Genomic DNA, 19,815 nt, shown 5'->3' with positions numbered 1-19,815 from the left:
ATCCTTAAAATTCAGCAACCGCCTGGTGTGCTCTAAAATTGTAAAATATGTCGAGTTAACAGCGACATATGTCCACTTTAGGACAGAAGCAGATGGCAAAAAATAGTGTAAACGCCAGTAATTGAAGAGAAGATCTATTACAATTACTGAAGATCTATTACCTATAGACTTCATATTTATTGCCATGTTGCGGTCCTTGGTAAATTATCCTACAGAAAAATTTAGCATGACTGGAAGACATGAACAGACAAGGATTTTCTGAATCCCTCCAACAGTACTTTGATCCTTTGAGTGATCCATAGGCCAGCATCAAGGAGCAGCCGCATCTTTTTCGCCAATGGCGTGCAAGCTTCCGGGTAGATATTTCCCGTCCTGCTCCTTCTGCAACTCCAATGACCATGTGTACGCTCTGCTTAAGGTGAGTACGAAAAGATAGAGAAGCTCCAGGGGTTTAAGATTAAATATACTTGAAAATTCTGTGCCTGAAAAGATCAACAATTAGCTATACCGAGCCGAGCCAGAAAATTTTGGCTAAGAAGCATTAGTTAGATAATCTTAAAATTTTAAACAGCATTTATATATAAATGAGAAAAGCTGCCATGAAGTTACAATATAAAATTAAGCATTTTCTGTGGGCTTGTGTGAGCAATTGCTCACACCATGCCCGCACTGCCTCCGGCCCTGCTACACGGGTTTAAGATCCACCGGTTTAAGATATTACCACACCTGGGCTTGCCAAAATAGCAACTAGCAAACATGGCAATAAATCCTGCAGCAACAAGAGGGTGTGGATCCTTAAAAGAATCCTCTAATTGAAAGATCTTTTTAGTTCACTATTCAACAGAACAGGGTTAAATGTTTACTGTCAGGATTCTACTTGATACTGTTGCAAATAAGTTGAAATGAGCGGGAAATCTTCATTAGTAAGTGAGGATTTTACTGCAGACAACTATTACGGGCCATAAGCTTCAACACCACTTTCAGCCTTCCCATGTGCTACGTTGATGACCACCAAAGACTTGTGTGTGGCCTATAAAGCAAGCAGGGAATAGATGTTAAAAGTTCTACGTCGATCATATCCAATCTAAAACAAAAAAAGCCTGTCTGAAGTACGCTAAAAAATTCAAAATAGAAGACACTAATGTTGTTCATCCGTGAAGCTCCATAGCAGTGCCCCTACAAAATCTATGGAGAAAAATTAAATGTAGATAAGTTTACAAGTAGGATTTTTTTCAGACTATGGCATTCTTTTCTTTTCTTTTTTGGTTGCTTTTCTTCTCTTCTAAACCTTGTCAGGTTACCTCCATAAAGTTGAGAAATGAGAATATTCTCATTACTAGTCATGCAAACAGGAAATGAGAATAACTGTTTCAAAACAGGATTGATTTTTCAAGTCTCTTTTTCTTTTAAGATCTACCAGGTCCAATGGTCGAGCAAGCAAAACTTTTTAAGAAAAAAAGAACAGAGCAAATGTGGGTAAGAGAGAAAAAAAATGGTTGAAAAAACCACCCTTCCCCACAAGCAAACAGGGAAACCAAAATCTCTAAAATGACACAGATCAATTCAATGTGCTCTCTCTCTCTCTCTCTCTCTCTCTCTCTCTCTCTAGTAACGACGGTAAGGTAGGATCGCCAACCTCTATTGGGCACAATATGGGAAGAGACCCTCTCTCTTTTTTCCTCTTATGACAAGCGATCTCTTCTCCGTATAACCAGGTTGTCTCACCATTGGAAAGACGTACTCCGAGTAATGAATCGATCGACGTTTGCTTGCAATCTTAAACGAGAAAAAAGCCAAACGTGCACATTTTGGAACCTTGTCCTCTCCAACAGAACCCGGCCAAAGGCCAGGGCTCAGGACAAGAATCAAATGGCGTTATTTTACTGCCAGCCAAAAAGCGATACCTTCCCCAAGAACCAACGAATCATCCATCCCAACGTCAAGCTAATGGTTTCCCGCTACCACCTGCACAAGCTTGCAAAAAAACCTTGGTCGTAATCGACATCTGACATGATATTACTGGAGGAAGTGCTCTTGAAGAGCAACAGGTTGTGAATATGCCCTTTTTTTGTCTTGTGGTGAGTTCTTATTCCTTGCTTCCATTCTTGCAAGCTTCCTTGTTAACACTGTGAAGCCATGCCTTTGTGCCCTTTGTGAACACCCATATATCAGACTGAACTTCGCCCTATTCATTTTGAAGACACAGAAGTAGCTTCAATTGCTATAACTTGTTTGTTTTCTCCTCCTCTCCAGATTCTTTGATAGGGATGGGGCTGCCTCTGAGTATCCCAACAAAAGGTAATTAATGCGATGGTGTTTGGGTTATGATGGATTTGGGCATTTGTTTGCTCTGTATTTCTGCATTTTCTTACAATTCATGTTGATTTATTTGTGCTAATCTAAAAGAACAATGGTCAGTCTAATGATACGGTTAGATTGTAAAGTTCAAATAGGCTCAAGGTTCCTAACAATTGTTACTCCTGATTGCTCTCTTTCTTTCTCACCCTCTGTCTTATGGGCGCATGCATGAGAGCACATGAAGAGATGGACAAGTGAATATAGCGAATTCTTAAGTTCACAATCAAGGTCCTTGCCATTTGTTTGAACTTTTGCTTGGTACCCAATAAAAGTACATTGTTAATTCCCATTTGGGGATTGTTCATCCTCAAAAATGAAGGGGGAGGATCCCTGACTGTTTAAGAATGTAATTTGAGAGATTTATGTGATCCAGTTGTGTTTTATGTGGTCTATACCTTGTTTCATTATATTAGCAAAAATCTTTCGAATCCCATTACTTATGGCATCAATTGTGCTATAGTGTGCCGCTATTGTTCTCAAACATCCGCCTTTTGTTGGCGGCAATCATGCTCCTTGATAAAGAGAATGAGAAATCTTGCTTAGAACAATCTAAAATGAAGTTATTCTTTTCCAAGATGGATCCCTGAGTTTACGAAATGCCGCATGATATTCTTTTCAGTTGTCATGTTCCCTTTTTTGTTTACTAATTGAAGCTCCTAACGTTACAATTGTACAGATATCCTTTCTATAAACTCAGTCGTGGACAGGGTTTACGATCAAATCGTCGAGCTTTCCGAACAGAAACAGATGGATCTTGCGACAGTTCAACTGGCGATTCTCAGTGTACTGAAGTAGGAAGTCTGTCCATTACCAATTCTTTCCGTCCTTGATTTTTTTTTTTTTTTTTTATTTGAGTTCAAATCTGAGTGAAATGTTTGACACTATCTTCTTTGTTGCTTTACTGAGAGCAGTACAGTCAATTCTTGCATGCCAGGACTGCAGTATGATCCGCCATCTCTTGAGGAAGTACAGGTTGGCTTCTTTTATCTGACAAGTACTGCAGTTACAGCAGATTAGTAAGAGTTGACATCAAAGTGTTTGTGTGTAAGAAAACGATACTCATGATAATCATGTTTCCAATGATTCAGATGAGTTTCTCTTTTGTTTGTCTTTTATTGTCCAGAACTTCCACAAAACGTGGAACAAAAAGTCGGACCAAGAGGAGAAGAAGAAAGAATTGAAGAATTTCATTGAGGATCTACTAAGAAAGGGCAAAAAATCCAACATGAACACTATGATTACCGGCATCGTTGCTCCACCAGTGGCCATGATAACGAAGCGGGTAGGCGAGCAAGTGCCGCCATTGAAGAAGACATTGAAGTTCGTTCCTGATGCAGCATTTGTCCCAGCTTTTACAATAGGTGCTCTGTTTACAGTGAAGATGGTGCAGAAGAATGTGCTGGAGAAGATCAGGAAGCCAATTTGAAATCTTTCTTGCTACCATATATTTACCAATTAATTACCTCCATAGCCGTGAACTTCTCATGCTGATTGTACAATGAAACAGTTCCCATGAACAAGCACACCATCTCCCAAAAAAAAAATCCATTTCCTTCTGCATGTTAATTGGTGCTGGATGGTTTAATCTAGGAAAATAACGCCAACAGATTATTGTGTGTGTACGTTTCTAGAATCTTACTGTTTCATTGTTCTTCAGGCTGCTCGTGTGCATATGCCGTTGAATGTTTTTTGATACAGAATGTTAAATGGCTCATGTCAGCAAGTTTTGCGAATTCCACTGCTCTAAGCTCCATTACTCAGCTCATTCATTCATTAAATAGATAGGTTGAGCTCAAACCCAAACTACAGGAATTGAACTCGCCTAAGCTCAACTCTACCGGATCGGCTCGTTCGAGCTTGAGCTTGAGCTTGAACTGAAACCGAGTAGTTAATCAAATCCTGGAGCTCAGTCTCAACTCGGTGGAGACAAAGGGGGTGGGCCGCACGATCTGGATTTTGATCCCATTCACTTATTAAAATGTTAGATGTAAGTATTAAAAATTTAGTTTAATTTATATAAAAATTTTGAAAAAAAATATGTTTCAATATTTTTTTAAAAAAATTAAAACTATAGTTCAACCCGTAACACAAAATTCATGACTCCACCCCTAAGGTTGAGCATCATCTCATTCTTTGCAAGTGTCCAAGAAAAAGGAATATTATTATTCACCCGTTTCTAATACCCTTTCCTTTCTTTCTTTTTTGGTTTGCTTTTCTTTCTTTTTTGTCACCTCTAAATTTTTCATTAAGAGGTTAAACTATAGTTCCAAAATTTTTCATTAAGAGGTTAAACTATAGTTCCAAAATTTTAACAAAGGTCGAAATATAACTTTTTAAAAATTTTATAATGAAAATTTTTAAAAACGGGTTCTTCAAGGAGAACCAAGACCCCTGCCTGCTCCCCTGGTAGTTAGCTTGTCACTCATTTGCTTGTGTGTCTCGGTCAGGAGTTTATCGTTTCTGTGTTGTTCTGCTGGACCATTTTTAACGTTTGCTTGTAAGCTCGAGCATAGCATGAGCAGTTAAGTGATCGAGCTTCAAGTTAGCTTGTATTTGGTCTTAGCGGACGAGCTTATCAAGTCAAGCTCCATTGATGCAGACACCGCTCAAGACCCTGCAAGCAAAGGGAATGGGAGGGCTTTCGGACTCTTTTCTGGCCTGAAACCAAGTCGAGCTTGTTCAAAATTTCCAGTCGAGCTTGTTCAAAATTTCCAGTCGAGCTTGTTCAAAATTTCCAGTCGAGCTCGTGCTTGGCTTGTAAAGTAGCTGCACTGGGTTCGAGCCAAGTAGTTTGTTTACATGAGTGGACCGTACTCGAGATGGACTGGGCTCCAGCCGCGGGCGAGTGTGGAAAGTAGCCCGTGCCTAGGGTCTCTCTTTCGAAGAGAAGAGAAGGGGTCTCACTAGACAAGCCGTGTCTGTTAAGGGCTGCGTAAGGCATGCTCTTCACGGAGGCGTCCGCCTCACGCGCTGGTTAAAAATTTTCCTTCGTCGTTCTTCCCCTGTTTCAGTCCCGCAACCTCCCTTTAAGCTGCTGCGTTTTCTCAGGGTTCTCCCTCTCTTACTCACGGCTGAACGGCGATTCTCAACGCCGCAGGAAGCTTTGTTTCGCCGGCGCCGGTTTAACCCTCTGCTCTTTCCTCTCTTGAGAGCTCTCCTCTCTCTCTCTCTCTCCCGTCACCACCTACTTGCTCGCTCTCTTGCCCGTGCAGTCTCTTTGGAATTATGTGATTCTAAATGCGTGACATCTGGGGAATTCGATGGTTGCACATAAATCGTTTGATGAAATGCCTCAGGAGGATATGGTGTCATGGAACTTGTTGATGGTGGACTGTGAGAGGGGCAGGAATATGGATTCTGCGATGGCATTATGAATGTGAGTGATTGTTTAAAATAAGGAACTTGCTTGTATAGTATTTTGATCAGTCAAGAGTTCTGGATTCAGCAGTTCGCTGTCATGTTGTTTGTCGATGTTTTCGTTATTGTTATTCATATTATACATTTCACTGATTTGATCTTGAAGCTCACTCCTCAGGGCCTCAGGGCCTCATGGCTTACGCCTCAATTCGCCTCAACTCCTCTAACAGCGTTGTTTTAGAGTCCTCCTGAATTTGCCCACTCTCACCCTATTTCTTGTGTCTATTGCAGAACCACAGTATCAGAAGAAGGACGAGAAACAGAGAGAAAAAATATTTATATGCATCAGTCTTCCCCTTAGTTCCTCTCTAAGGATGAGCTCCCTATTCAGGCGAAAATGCCCATTTCCAACGCCCCATCCCCTGTCCAAATGCTTTTCCCTTCCTTCCTTGGCCCCCAGAAGCTCTGCAACAAAAACCCCATTCCTCGACTTGACAAGCCTCTCCTCTTCTCAATCTTCACCAACTCACTGCCCCCAATCGCCTGTCATCCTATCAATTAGAGCTTCCTCTCCAATTAGGTACCCTTACTTGATCTCCAAAAGGCCCTTCTCTTCTGGCTCCAGCAAATTCCCAGAGTATGAGATGCCGTCGGTCACGTGGGGTGTTATCCAGGGCCGAAAAGAGAAGCTTGTCTCTAAAGTCATCATCTGCGACTACCTGAAGAGCATAGGTGTGGTCCCTGACGAACTCGAGCGTGTCGAACTCCCTTCCACCGTCGAGGTCATGCAGGAGCGCGTCGAGTTTCTCATGCGCATTGGCCTCAACATTGACGACATGAACGCCTATCCGCTCATGTTGGGTTGCAGCATGAGGAAGAACATGATCCCTGTTCTGGGCTACCTAGAGAAGATTGGCATCCATCGTTCGAAGCTCGGCGAATTTGTGAAGAGCTACCCGCAAGTCTTGCATGCCAGCGTCGTCGTTGATCTCGTTCCTGTTGTGAAGTTCCTCCGAGGAATCGACATTGAGAGGCAGGATATTGCCTATGTGCTGCAGAAGTACCCTGAGCTACTTGGGTTCAAGCTTGATGGAACCATGAGCACTTCCGTAGCGTACCTGGTGAGTATAGGGGTTAGTCCGAGAGACATTGGCCCTATGATGACACAGTATCCTTACATACTGGGAATGAGGGTGGGCACCATGATCAAACCCATTGTTGATTACTTGGTCAGTTTGGGTCTCCCAAAAAAGGTATTGGCAAGGATGTTTGAAAAGAGACCTTACATACTTGGGTATAGCTTGGAGGAATCCATGAAGCCCAATGTGGAAAGCTTGCTTAGTTTTGGGATTCGCCGCGAGAGCCTTCCTGCCATTATTACACAGTACCCACAAATTTTAGGAATGCCATTGAAGGCAAAGTTGTCTGCACAGTTGTATTTCTTCAACTTGAAGTTCAAGGTCGATCCTGAGGGGTTCGCCCGCATTGTAGAGAAGATGCCTCAGATTGTTAGCTTGAACCAATCTGTGATTTCAAAGCCATTGGATTTTCTCAAGGGACGGGGTATGTCCACTGAGGATGTTGCTAAGATGGTGGTGGCTTGCCCACAATTGGTTGCTCTAAGAATCGAGCTGATGAAGAACAGTTTTTACTTCTTTAAGAGTGAGATGAAGAGGCCGGTGCAGGAGATTGTGGAGTTTCCAGCATACTTTACTTACAGCTTGGAAATGAGGATTAAGCCTCGGTATGGGAGGGCGTCGAGCAAAGGACTTCAGTTTTGCTTGGATTGGCTGCTGAACTGCAGCGACCAAAGATTTGAGGAGAGAATGCAGGGAGCTTTCATTGATTCAGATGCGAAAGGACCTTCTTTCAGTATGGGGGAGTCCTGGAACTACCAGGAAATGAAATTGTTTCTGAGGAAGAAGACGAAAGTGACGGCGAGATAATCTATAGGCGTACTGTTTCTCTGTAGTAACTGATCTTTTTTTTTTTCTCAATGTTGCTCAACAAGCTTTATTAAAATTGAATGCAAATGTCATAATTTTCTTCTTCTGGTTATTTTGTTTATGGCTTCGACCTTATCTTGAACTGTGATCATGTCCTGCATTTGTGCATGCACATCATGAATGCCTCATGCAAGTTTTACGTTCCAAAACATAGTTTCTATGTTCAATAGAGTTACGTGACTAAAACCGTTCTGAATGGTTTCATATAAACACTTCCAGAACTTCAGATGGAAACAGGCAAGAACTTATCACTGTAGGCCACGGGACAGGTTTTCAACATAAGCAATGAATTTCTAAAATTCCTGCATAGCTTTTCATTAGCCTAGAAATGCAGATCCTCTAGCCCAACAATTTCGTAAATAAATTGTGTTGAGATAAACGAGGCTTGGCATGACCTAAAGGGCTTTACGGGTCATATGTAGAAGAAAGATTATTTGTAATTTTTTTCTTCTCTTTTATACTATTTCGCTTCTTTAAAAAGGGCGGATTTCAAAGTTTCCACAGTGGAAGTACAAACGGCTCCTAATGCTCCACAGGCAAGGAAACAAATTTCGATTGCTACAGGTGCGTGTCTCAAAGCCTTGACTGCGAAATTTTGAAAGGCGTCACCAGTATTTGCTACATCATAGCAAGATATGCACAAGCTCCACAAAGCTTGGCAAGTTTGCAAGTTCCTAATACAGCAAGTCTTACGTGCTTCATTGCCCTTGTTCAAATAAAAAAATTCATGATTTCTTCCCCTGGGACGCCCAGAAATCCCCGTCCTGAATCCTGACAAACATTTCTCGCTGTCTACTGTAAATCACTAACCCAGCTGTAGGAACATCGATAGGCAGATTTTCCTTGGCAGGATAATTTCATCTGAAATCACGTCGATTTCTATGCAACTGAAATCCGCCTTGGCAGTAAGCAGCTACATTACTCTTTTAAAAACTCCCAAGTCAGCGTTACTAGCACGATCTGGAAAACACAAGAAAAGGTGCCGCGTTAAAAAACTGGTGAGTGAGTTGACTCCATGTTAGAAACATCGGATAAATCATGAATAAAAAAGTGTTGAATACAACATACGTGGATGATCTCCCCTTTTGAGGGGGATGCATCGTTACAGCAGAAACACAAAAACACACCTCCCATGACTCCTAATATTGAATAATACAAGAATAGGAGAGACAAGGGATCACCTTTGTGTTCAGCAGGTTCACTCTATCTGAACTCTAATGTTGGTAGCCTTCTCCAATGACATTTTGGCTCCTAATCTTAGCCAGCTGATGAATAAGTAGATCGTGGACCCTATGCTTCAGCTGCATTATGCACAAACAAAAGGATCTGCTTACCAGGAGGAACCAAAATAACAGTTTTTGTCCTGCTCACTCATTTCTTCACTAAAGAGTTACGCGTTACCTTCAGCACTCAATAAAGCAGCTTCGCGAATTATAAGCTGGCCAGGTTTGGTTTCAACCAGGTCAGTTCTGGTTGCTCAGAAAAATATTAGAACCCAGCAATCTAGTCACAGAGGCTAAGGCCAACCATTTATGCTCTTGCTCAGCCAGTCTTTCGGATGGGTGGGTTTTTTCAATTTTCATTCAAGAGGATCAACAACAAAATCCAGCAGAAAAAAGAGAGGAAAGATTATAAAATAACAGGACATTAGTACAGTCAGCACTAGCAACTGGGTTTTGCAGCATGAAAGCATAACAAATTTGATAACAAACTACTATTAAACTCACTAGTTTATTGAGGAAGTAAGAAAGAGAAACAAAAAATTGCCACTGAATTACGAATCACCTTGGTGCATACAGGTGCAGGATCCTTACCTCAGGTATTCCAATTTCTGTTTTGACTGAAACACAGATTGCCCCATCTGGTCCAAACCTTTTATACCTAGCAACTTCATCACCCTCATCGGTATCAGAAGTGGACTGTGCGAGTGGCAGATCACATTTTGAAATAACATCAAGCCAAAGCTGCTCATGAAATCTACTTCTGATCTCCTTATATGTGACAAACTAAAGAAAAGGATAATAGAAAAAGAAAGTGATGTTAAACTTTAAAGAGCATAATGTATAAGCAGTCCACAAATAATAGCATAAAATGCACCAATATGGATGCACTTGACAAACCAATTTCCACAAATTCTCAATTGATCAACATGTACGCTATTCTGTCTGCAGGGAACCTCAGACAATGCAGTCTATTCAGATTGAGATAGTTAACAAGCAACAACTTCCAGTTCCACTCAATGAAAGAAATGTTGCACTCAGGCATATTTGCCAACACAGAAAGTAGAAAGCAGTTGCCCCAGTCTCCATGTTGCAAAAACAGATTGAGATGTAATTTTGTTGCCACAAAACTTTCCACTTCAGAAAAAATATCAAGTGAAAGGATTTTTTTTCTGCATGAAGAGGGAGGCAAAATGAACTAAGAGAACCAATGTCTGAACCTACCTCCTATTCGAGAACTCCAAACCACAGGAGAAGAAAAGTCCACAGGTGATAGTTCTAGATATTGACCTTATCATATAGGATAAGTTTGCAATTCTGAGATGAACAAGATGAAAGAATAATCCTATCCACAGTCCGATTATTTCATGATGCACTTGCATATAGCAAAAAATAGTTTCCTATTCAAAGGTTGAGGAATATCCTTTTATGAAGGGGAAAAAACTCAAGACTTCTAGGATTACAATCTTTCTGGCTTTTCTTTAAATATTGCAATAGATCGAACACTAATTATTGCTAGAGTTTTAAACATGACTTGACAGTCGATACGGTACATGTACACACCAAGAACTGGTTGCATTACTTTCCCGTATTGCTATCTAGAGCAATTCTAGCTGTATAAGGATTGGAAAATTTGAATACTCATAAGAAAGAAAGCCTGATGACTACTGAATCATTCAACTACCAATTTCCTCCTCCAGATTTATAGTGTCAGAGCACATGAGATTGCAACCAAGACAAGTTGAGGTGCTAAGCCAAACAACCAGGGACTCAAATTAAGCTTTTTCAAGCACCTAAATTTATTCATGATCCAATCAAATAAGTTAATGGGTGATCAAACAGATGCTCAGTTGATATCAAGCTGACAAAAAGGATATGGAATGAAATACATGCCTATTTGATTTGCTTGTGTTCTCAACTACCTACGTCAGTAGTGAAACAGAGAGAGCTAGTAAATCATACAAAGCCAAGAAAGGTTCAGTTTAAATCCCGGGGAATCAATCACCACATTGACAAGTGAATTTCTAGAGAGATACAAACAAAATAGAGAAGCCAAAAGAGAATATACATCCGAGATGCAATGAGCTAAGTACTAGGCAAGCAACGTTAGAATGCCCATAAGAAATATAATTAGGACTTTTGTTCCCCAAATGCTTTTCTGAAGGGAGAGCCTTCGACATTTCAAAGAATTTTATTTGCTTTATTCACAGCTTAATTTTTGGAAAACTTGTAACAACAGGTTTACCAAAGGAAAAAATTCATCATACCCATTCTTATATTCATGTGACAAATTAAAATGCATTCACAACATGCTCACAATATGAGAGAGAACGGGAGTAAAAGATGAGGAAAATACAGAATACCTGATCAGAAGGTGAACTTCCACATTCACCAGAAAGATCATGAACATAGAGTATGGCAGTGGGCAAATGCGAAAGAACAGCAAGAGTCAACTTCTCGATGTTGTTCCTCTCATCTTAGATACCACATAATACAAAACAAGGGGACAGTAATATCAAGAGCCATAACTTAGTTAATGATAATCCAGGGCAGAGAAGGGGGGTTGGAAGGAGAATACTACAATACCATGCAACTGTAATAGCTTAACTTTATTTAGATTACTTTGGCAATTATTTGCACTGCCAACTTTGTTAAAGAAGTTTCCTTGAGTGCAAGTTCATGAAACAATCAATGCCGCAAGCAAGTTGCCACTTCATTCTAGCTGTAAAATTTTCTCCTCGTAGGAATTTAATTTGCTACAATATTTTGGAGTTTTTTGTTCAGGAATAGGTGATTTTATTCTTTTTAACATTAGTGACTAAGAAGACAAATAGATGGTTTTATTCTCTTTAAATTACTGATTAAGGATATTGCTACTTTGAATAGACAATCTGAAATTTACAAAACAAATAAGTTGTTTTAGCATAACAAGCTATGATACAATAACTCTTATTCCTATGATGCATATAACCTTTCGTGTGAAGTATAAACTAAATGTAAAACAACAAATTTAATAGCCATACTTTCTTTAAATGGGCATTAGAGAACTGAACTCTTAAAAGATCTGCAACATATCATTCTAATCAAAAGCACTGGCTGGTGACAAATGGAAGATTTACAAATTGAAGCTACTTATGTAAGAGTAAGACCATGGAAAGGCTCTAAGCATAGACAACTCAGAGCATAAGTTGAGGATCCCTTTCAATTTCTTTTTTTCAGATTCAGATAATACTTTAACTGTTCAACATAATATCACACCTCCATATTCTTCAATTAGCAGTGTCGTCACAAATACCGGTCTTGCAAAGCAAAGTCCCCACAATACTAATATCTAGTAAATCTCAGGGAAATATTGGACAAAATTACGGAAGTGGGAGAAATGAAGAAAATTTGTTTATTAAGCAAATGAGGAAAAACATTCATAAAAATTAAACTGCAAAGTACTGAGTTTAGGATTTGTTCTCTCAATTTTCAGAGTGCAGGGGACTTTTAGGATACTGTTGTAATATTATCGGGATGTCATAACAAGTCACTCGGATTTTCCATACTTTCAACGCCATGGGTATTTTACATCAAAAAATGTTTTTTTCAATATCTCATGCTAAAATCCAAATGTCTCTTAAAGGTCTAGGGACGATGAGTAGTAAGTAGTAACAGCTGCAACAAGAAAGCAGATTATAAAAATGCTGAAACTAGTATTAAATAACCAGAGCAGTATGATTTACTACAGGTTCATATAAAATGGAACTTAGTACTTAGTAGCCATTTGTAACAGCAATAATTGGGGTAACCATAACACTTTCATTTTCCAGATAGCTTCAGCCTTCAGGTACATATCTAGATTTGTGTACATGTACTATGAAGTTGTTTGGTGCATAAGTGCAAATTTCTTTGTGATGAAAACAAAATGCCTACACGACTGCAAAGTACTTTAGGCTGAAAATGAAATGGCACCATATAAAATGAGAAATCCCATACCATGAGGTCTCCTCAGAAGGCCAGGTGTGTCAGTCACCTGAAATCAATTTTTCCACCTTAATAAATAGGTTTCACATGCAAAAGGGAATCTGCCATTTAGAAAAGTGAAAAAAGCACCTGGAAGCGCTCATAGTTTAGAACAATGTGACCCATCAGTATGCCTCTTGTCGTGAATGGATAGTTACAAACCTATAATATGAGATCAACTATGAACTAGCAGCTAGAAACAGAAATCATATAAAACAATCACATATGACAAGGACAATGACCTCAGGTTTTCCTGATGATAGTACACGAACTAGTGATGATTTCCCAACATTTGGGGCTCCTACAAGGCATAGGGTGGGCGTGCCTGGATCCACCACAGGCATGGCACGTAATGTCTACAGAACAACATAAGACACTTCTTAAAAGCTTCCACCTAAATGCAAGCACGTGCAATTCTTCATTATTTCTAAGAAGAAATCAAACTTAAGGAACTTAGACAAGCGATCAACATTTGAATAGACATCTGAGCAGCACAAGAAAGTCAAACAAGAAAATTTTAAAAGCAGCAACATAGTGAAAAACTTAAAGAGACTGATGTAAGGTAGGGGAGAAATAAGAACATCATGTGACATCACCACCGTTCAGCTGTACATCTATTGCCTTTTTTTGTCTATACAATAGATCTGTAACTCATCTGTACATTGCTTATAGTCTCAAAAAAATGTAAAAGAAAGGCAGTTATTTTCATTATCAAAAGAGCTTCAGCCGATTCTTTGGTAATGGGCAAAAAGGTAATCTCTATCTAAGAAGGAATCTCTTAGGCACATAACGAAAAGCAGTTGTATGAACATACTGACTAACAAGTTATGGTTATCTATAGACCTCATGGACGTAAGTTGTTTATCAAATTTACCTACCCAATCGACCTCATCATTGCTGAAATAAAACACACAGGTCTGAATACTGAGGGTGCGAACCAGAAAATTTTAAAATGTGGATCCAAGTGTATGGCTAGATAATGCATATACAATGCGAAAGTGAATTGTGCCTTCCACTTTTGTGTGTTTGTCATCCCACCCATTTGTTTGAGCGAAGCAAGTTTAAGGGCACCACAAATGGTTAAAAGTTAAAACTTAAAAGTAGGCAAGGCAGGCACACAAATTACTTTGACAAAGGTGTTGTGGGCCTCAAATGGCTTAAGAGGGATAGACATGGTACCCACACAGACAATGAAAAACCATATCACTTTCTAAGTAAATAAATATATAGGTACACACACATAATGATCTACAAATTTTAAATAAAAAAAATTATAGTTCATATACAATCCATTGCAGCGATCCACAAAATTCAAGCAAAACAGTTTTATAAGTTTGAACACAATCCATGGAAATTAAAGATTAGAAAATATTTACAGACCACAATAAAAAGTTTAGGGTTAAAGATGGCTTAAAAAGGAATCCGTTTTCTCGATCTCACCCTGACCCAGAGCCACATGGTGGTTGTGGGTACAACACGCACCCCCCCCCCCAAACACCCGATACTTTCAACATTTTGAAATCTATAGGAAAACTCTTTTAAATTTTATAAAAATTTATGAACTCGTCCTAAAATTTGAAAAGAATATGAAATGTGTCCCATCTGAAATTATTTCTTGTTCCACCACTGATCTCCCGCAAACTACCTGCTATATACTACAGGTGCCCCTCTTCCAGAATCGTCATACTGACACAAGTACATCACCCAAGATGGTGTAACCACTTTAGTACCAAACAACCAGGAGTAAGACCCTTTTTTTTTTTTTTTGAAGAAATCCCCATAACCCACCACATGTTTCATTGTGCTACATGTAAGGACACATTCAGCCAGAAAAAGGAAAGCAACCTTCTTTAATTGAAAATCGCTGACTGAACAGCACAGACAAATGGCTTTGAGTGCAATAACAAGTTCAAAATTGCAGAATTTGGTAAACATTTGTGGTCCTCATTTACGCCATACCATTATTCCTCCACCCGCCCTATGATAGCCCATGGCCATATTCTCAAGGATAACATATGTTAGATGTTGTTTCTACAATTGTTTATATGTAATGTGCCACAATGCACATTCAAATAGATCACTAAGACATCAAAACGTAAAAGAATATCTTTCTAATGTAACACTACAAAATCATTCAGGATAGTCGATTTTAACCAAAGACAACTGTTTCTGAAATCTAAAAAATTCTGAATTTTGTTTTGTCCAACAAATAAATAATGCACCTTTTGGACATGTAACATCACCGAAAGAGCACATATGCAGCATAATCTAGTCACCTTAGCAATTTTTAACAAATCATCAACAGCACTTCCATCATGCAGAAAGACTTCCTCCAACTTTTTAATACCCTGATGGTAAAAGACATGCATGAATTTTATTTGTTAGTGAGACTAATTAAAATTATGCACTAGGAAGAGCTACAGAAACACTGAGAAGGCAAGCAAAGCATCATGTCAAATTAACAAGGAAAGAGAAAACTTCAACACATTACCTCATTTAGTCGTTCTACAGCTTCCTTCTTCGACATGGACTGTCAAAGTTAAAGAGGCAACCTTGGTAAAACAAAATTTGGATAATTAGATGAAATGTTATTCATCCTTTTTCTCTTTCATCTAGATAGATATAAAAATTCACTCATCCAAATTATTAACCAAACAACAAATTCATCCACCCAAACACAAACATGCCATTTAAACTTTAAAGCATTATATAAAGAACCCAATGCTAGGAAAAACAAATCCTGATTACCGAGAAAGATATGAAACATCAAAAAGCATCTTAAAGTGAAACTAAGCATAGATTATTATTCATAGTCTTGCAATATCAGCGACTTCTTTTTTTTTTTTCTTTTTAAGGTAAACAACTGAAGCATATACACCACAATATACATGCATGCACTGCAGTTGGTCAGTTTATTTACCTATGTAATAGCCTTACAAGATGAGAACTATTATCTCCAAGATTTGAACTTAAAGATCATCATTCAGTTGAATCATTCTGAACAAGGAAAGCAACCAAATCTCTACTAAGTTAAGGTTCAAACAGGATTGCCACTACATCAAGAATATCATATGTCATGAGATTTCATATTAACACCATTATTTCTTGGTCTCTCCATAGTCATAAAAAAATCTTTACTAAAAAAAATGCCAGACAAAGCAACATAAATTGAAAACTCTCACTGATAGCATGACATAATCCGATATATAAATTTTGGTTACATTATTTTACTAATGTTACTTACACTAAGTCTATCCTCTCTAAAATTTACTGTCCAAGAAAAAAGGAAATAATATTAGTATCATCATGAGACCAGCATCATCAGCTATTTTTATTGCACCATACAGAGAACTTTCCTTCTTGTAATTGCTAGATAGCGTCCATTCCACATTGACACTATTCAATGCATGACAAAATTGTCAGTCTAGAATCTGATGATTTGAAAATAAAGGCACCAGAGAAACAAGAAAGCCATGGGGAATGCTCTGGGTGCCATCACCATACAAGAGGTTGAATTAAACATCAGACACAATAATAACCAATTTTAGATTGTTTGGTCAGATAAATTTCTGAGTACCATGATTGTTTCATAATAAATTTATGCAATTATGTGCATGAAATGTATTTATCAAGATAAGAAAGCTCCTACATGAGTTACTCAAAGGAAAAAACTGATTGAAAAGGAAGCAAAATAATCTAAATATACTAACATTTTTCAGGAAAAATCACCAGGAAGGGAGAAATACTCAAAAGAACAATAACCACAATCTTGGATCAGACAGAGCACAAACATTAGCACATAAAGAAGCTTGTGACTTTCCTACAGAATTGATCTTCTTTCGCAGAACATCAACGCTTCCCAAAACCTGGTCCATATAATACAAATTTAAAGATTAACCAGTTTAAAGAAAAAATGAGAGGGTTACTTTCCATTTCTGGGACCTAAATTTTCAAACAACATTAAAACGAAAATAGGATACATCACACCTCTTCATATCTCCCATCCCCAAGGGTCAGGTCAATAAGAGATCTTTCATAAGGATGCAGATTTTGCTTGTAAGGGAAATTCTCCATGTATCCCCTCAAAGGAATGACCAATTCCTACACAAGGAAGCACAGACACTTTAAAACTACAGCTTCACAATCTGCCTATGTTGTCTAATTACAATAAAATGTTTGCCTTCATTAGTGCATCTAGCTGTCTCGCACCCCTGTTCCTCTCCCGCTTTGCAATGTTGACAATGCCTTAAGAAGCATAAGGTTATTTGTTATAAGAAGCATAAGTAAAAAAAAAATTATAACAGGATCTTGAAATCCAGTAAACAAAATGGACCATTAAGAAAATAATCTTCAATGGTTTAAAAAATTTAATATCCATTACCTTTTGTTGGAGATACCTTCTTTGACTTTCGTAATGCAGAAAAGAATATGTCCTTTGAGGGCAAGACCATAGGCAACTTCTGAAATGCACCAGTTTTCTCATTCTTCACCGACACTGCGTCCTATAGTAGGAAACAACAGAGTACCATACTTTTGCAACTCAGACATTGACATGTTGACATCTTATTATTATAAAAAAAAAACAAAACAAAACAAAACAAACAAACAAACAAATCTGTCTTGTGTATCTGTCAGAATGAAAGTAGAGCCTTGCGAAGACCATCTATTTAGTGGGCCAGGCCAGGTCAACTCACGAGCTCCTGGCAGGGGCCCAGATTAGAAATAGTTTGAGCATTGTTAACATCGTTAGATTGTTTGATATACTGAGGTTTTTGATATATATTAGATTTGTGGCATCTTGTTAATATTATAAGATTTAAATGAACAATTGGAAATTGTAATAATAGGAAGGAGAATATTTTCAGTAAAAACTGATGAAAACATAGTCTTTTTAACGAGTTTGATCTAACCAAATTCATTTAGATTGAATTGGGCAGGTACTGAACAGATTGTCTGACCCTGCTCCATATATAATGCCAAACCTGGCCCAGCCGCCCATCTCTTACCAGGCGGGTGGGCTTTGTTCAAGCCTATAACAGCCTGTCTAGCCTTTATAGGTTGGTTAAAAGGCAGGCCCAATGCCCAACCCCAATCACAAGTTTCTTGGATTAAACAAGAAAGACTATAAACCAAGAACCGAATCAAGGGGAGAGATTAAAACAGACGTGCTTGGTGTATAATGAGCTAATACAAAACAATGTAACAATGTCAATCAAGTATAGCCCATCATGGGTTGCCCTGGGGGTATAGCTCCGTATTATTACCCTAATATAAGACATGTAATAATGTCAATTACGTAATAGAATTACCCTGTTATTGCTTTCTGTTTCTTCATGTACAGTGGGGGTATAGCTCCCATCAACAATCTCTGATGCAGTTATCTGAATAGGCCTCGAGAAGCTCAATCTAACCCGCAAACGCCTTTCAGAAACCACTCGTGAACCTAAATAATTGAACAGAGTCCAAGAAAAATTTTAGAAAAGTATTAACATGTTACCTACTAACTACAATTGATCAATTAGGATTTTTTGCACGAAAGCACCTATTGGCTCCTGATTCTACTAGAAGAGTATGAACTGCATTTGAAAAATGAATGCATCTACCAATTATATGAAAGTGTCTTCGTGAATGAAAGACCTATCAGGCAATTTCTCACTCGATATAACTATGAAGCATTAGATAATGCCAAGAATAACAAATTTATTTGGCGAAATGCGAGATAAGTACTTTAACCTGGAGAAAAAACGAATCGGGAGACCATTTTCCAGAGAGAAGAAAGTACGTCACTCGGTCAGTTCTATTGAATGGTTAAACCAAGAAACCAAGTAAAAATCAGTTCAAATTGAGATTCAAGAAACCGATCAAACAAAGCCCATCCGAAGGCAACACAAGTAGTTCATCCGCACAAAACCTAAGAGCGAACCGACGCGCCCAATTTCCGACTAAAAACTTCATCGGCAATCCAAGAAAGAACGCCAGAAAAAAAAATAATAAAACGACAAATAGCTAAGCAAACGGGGAACGGATGGTTTCACCTTTTACAAACCATCGGTGAAGAGAAAAGAAAACCAAAAAGCCGCTCTGGAATAAGTAAGAAAGAAGGACCCAGATTCTCGCTAAGCAACAAAATCCATAAGCCCTATATATCGCATCGATATCGGAAGACAGAGGCGACTGCAGACGGAGAGGGGGAATAGAACCGACCGGGGGCTGCTTACCTCGGTAAAGATTGGAGGCGTAGCATAATGGCAGTGGTTTCAACACGCCGCTCATGATGCTTCCTCAACAGAACCCGCAAATCGTGCGTGCGGGTGCCCGCGGCTCGCTGTAACTTATTAAATACATCTAAGAAATTCCTTTGCGTGATCCATATTTAGCGCCGTCCATCTCCATGATGGACGGCATGGTATGAATATGGAGATGGCGCGATATGAAAATGAGCGGATCGCGTGTACTGCGTTCATTGTGGACGAGAATGGGCTCTCTGCGACGCTCGGTGATCGGGTGCTCTAAGAATCGTCGTCCATGTCTATGTGTTCGGCCATTCGAATTTTTATTGGACTGTTCATATGTCAACCGGCTCGACCAGCTATACCAAAGAGCATTCTAAGATTGGTTGAAGTGGAGTAACTGATTTTTAGTAGCGGAAAATTGAATCGGATGTAACGAGACTGGATTCACTGGTTTTTTAATAGCCGAAAATTGAATTGAATGTAACGTGACAGTTGATTCATTGTATTCACCAGCGATTCATCTAAATCGGTGCTGTAAAAGTATCGGAAATTGAGTAGAATTTGGCCCAAGCGGTTGATTCGACGAGTGTCCGCCAATAATTCAACTGAACCGGTTGTAAATCGCAAAAAGTACTA

General features: G+C 38.9%; 2 protein-coding genes and 1 pseudogene across 4 annotated transcripts; 2 read left to right on the top strand and 1 right to left on the bottom strand.

Moving 5' to 3' along the window:
• The first annotated feature begins 1,964 nt into the window (after positions 1–1,964).
• LOC116266201 (uncharacterized) lies at positions 1,965–3,918 on the top strand. Its single transcript, XM_031647317.2, has 5 exons — positions 1,965–2,078; positions 2,254–2,298; positions 3,035–3,149; positions 3,270–3,330; positions 3,482–3,918. The coding sequence occupies exons 2-5, from the start codon at positions 2,268–2,270 to the stop codon at positions 3,782–3,784; spliced, it is 510 nt and encodes a 169-aa protein (XP_031503177.1). The 5' UTR covers positions 1,965–2,078; positions 2,254–2,267; the 3' UTR covers positions 3,785–3,918.
• Positions 3,919–5,219: 1,301 nt separating this feature from the next.
• LOC116265151 (transcription termination factor MTERF4, chloroplastic-like) lies at positions 5,220–7,773 on the top strand (annotated as a pseudogene).
• Positions 7,774–8,256: 483 nt separating this feature from the next.
• On the bottom strand, positions 8,257–19,322 carry LOC116265660 (uncharacterized). Of its 3 annotated transcripts, none has more exons than XM_031646430.2 (15): positions 19,165–19,322; positions 18,256–18,389; positions 17,328–17,448; positions 17,127–17,191; positions 16,934–17,047; positions 16,738–16,812; positions 15,438–15,476; positions 15,169–15,294; positions 13,189–13,302; positions 13,037–13,108; positions 12,920–12,956; positions 11,305–11,417; positions 9,536–9,727; positions 8,903–9,022; positions 8,257–8,681 (listed from the first exon to the last, which is right to left on the bottom strand). In XM_031646430.2, exons 1-14 carry the CDS (start codon positions 19,217–19,219, stop codon positions 8,936–8,938), a joined length of 1,344 nt encoding a protein of 447 aa, XP_031502290.1. In that variant the 5' UTR covers positions 19,220–19,322; the 3' UTR covers positions 8,257–8,681; positions 8,903–8,935. The 3 variants fall into 3 exon arrangements, with proteins under 3 accessions (XP_031502290.1, XP_031502291.1, XP_031502294.1); XM_031646431.2 differs by having other exon boundaries at positions 15,223–15,294; XM_031646434.2 differs by lacking the exon at positions 18,256–18,389 and having other exon boundaries at positions 19,165–19,314.
• Positions 19,323–19,815: the final 493 nt, after the last annotated feature.

This window comes from Nymphaea colorata, chromosome 12, assembly GCF_008831285.2.
Source record: "Nymphaea colorata isolate Beijing-Zhang1983 chromosome 12, ASM883128v2, whole genome shotgun sequence".
Lineage (NCBI taxonomy): Eukaryota > Viridiplantae > Streptophyta > Magnoliopsida > Nymphaeales > Nymphaeaceae > Nymphaea > Nymphaea colorata.
This window is presented reverse-complemented; position numbering and strand designations above follow the sequence as displayed.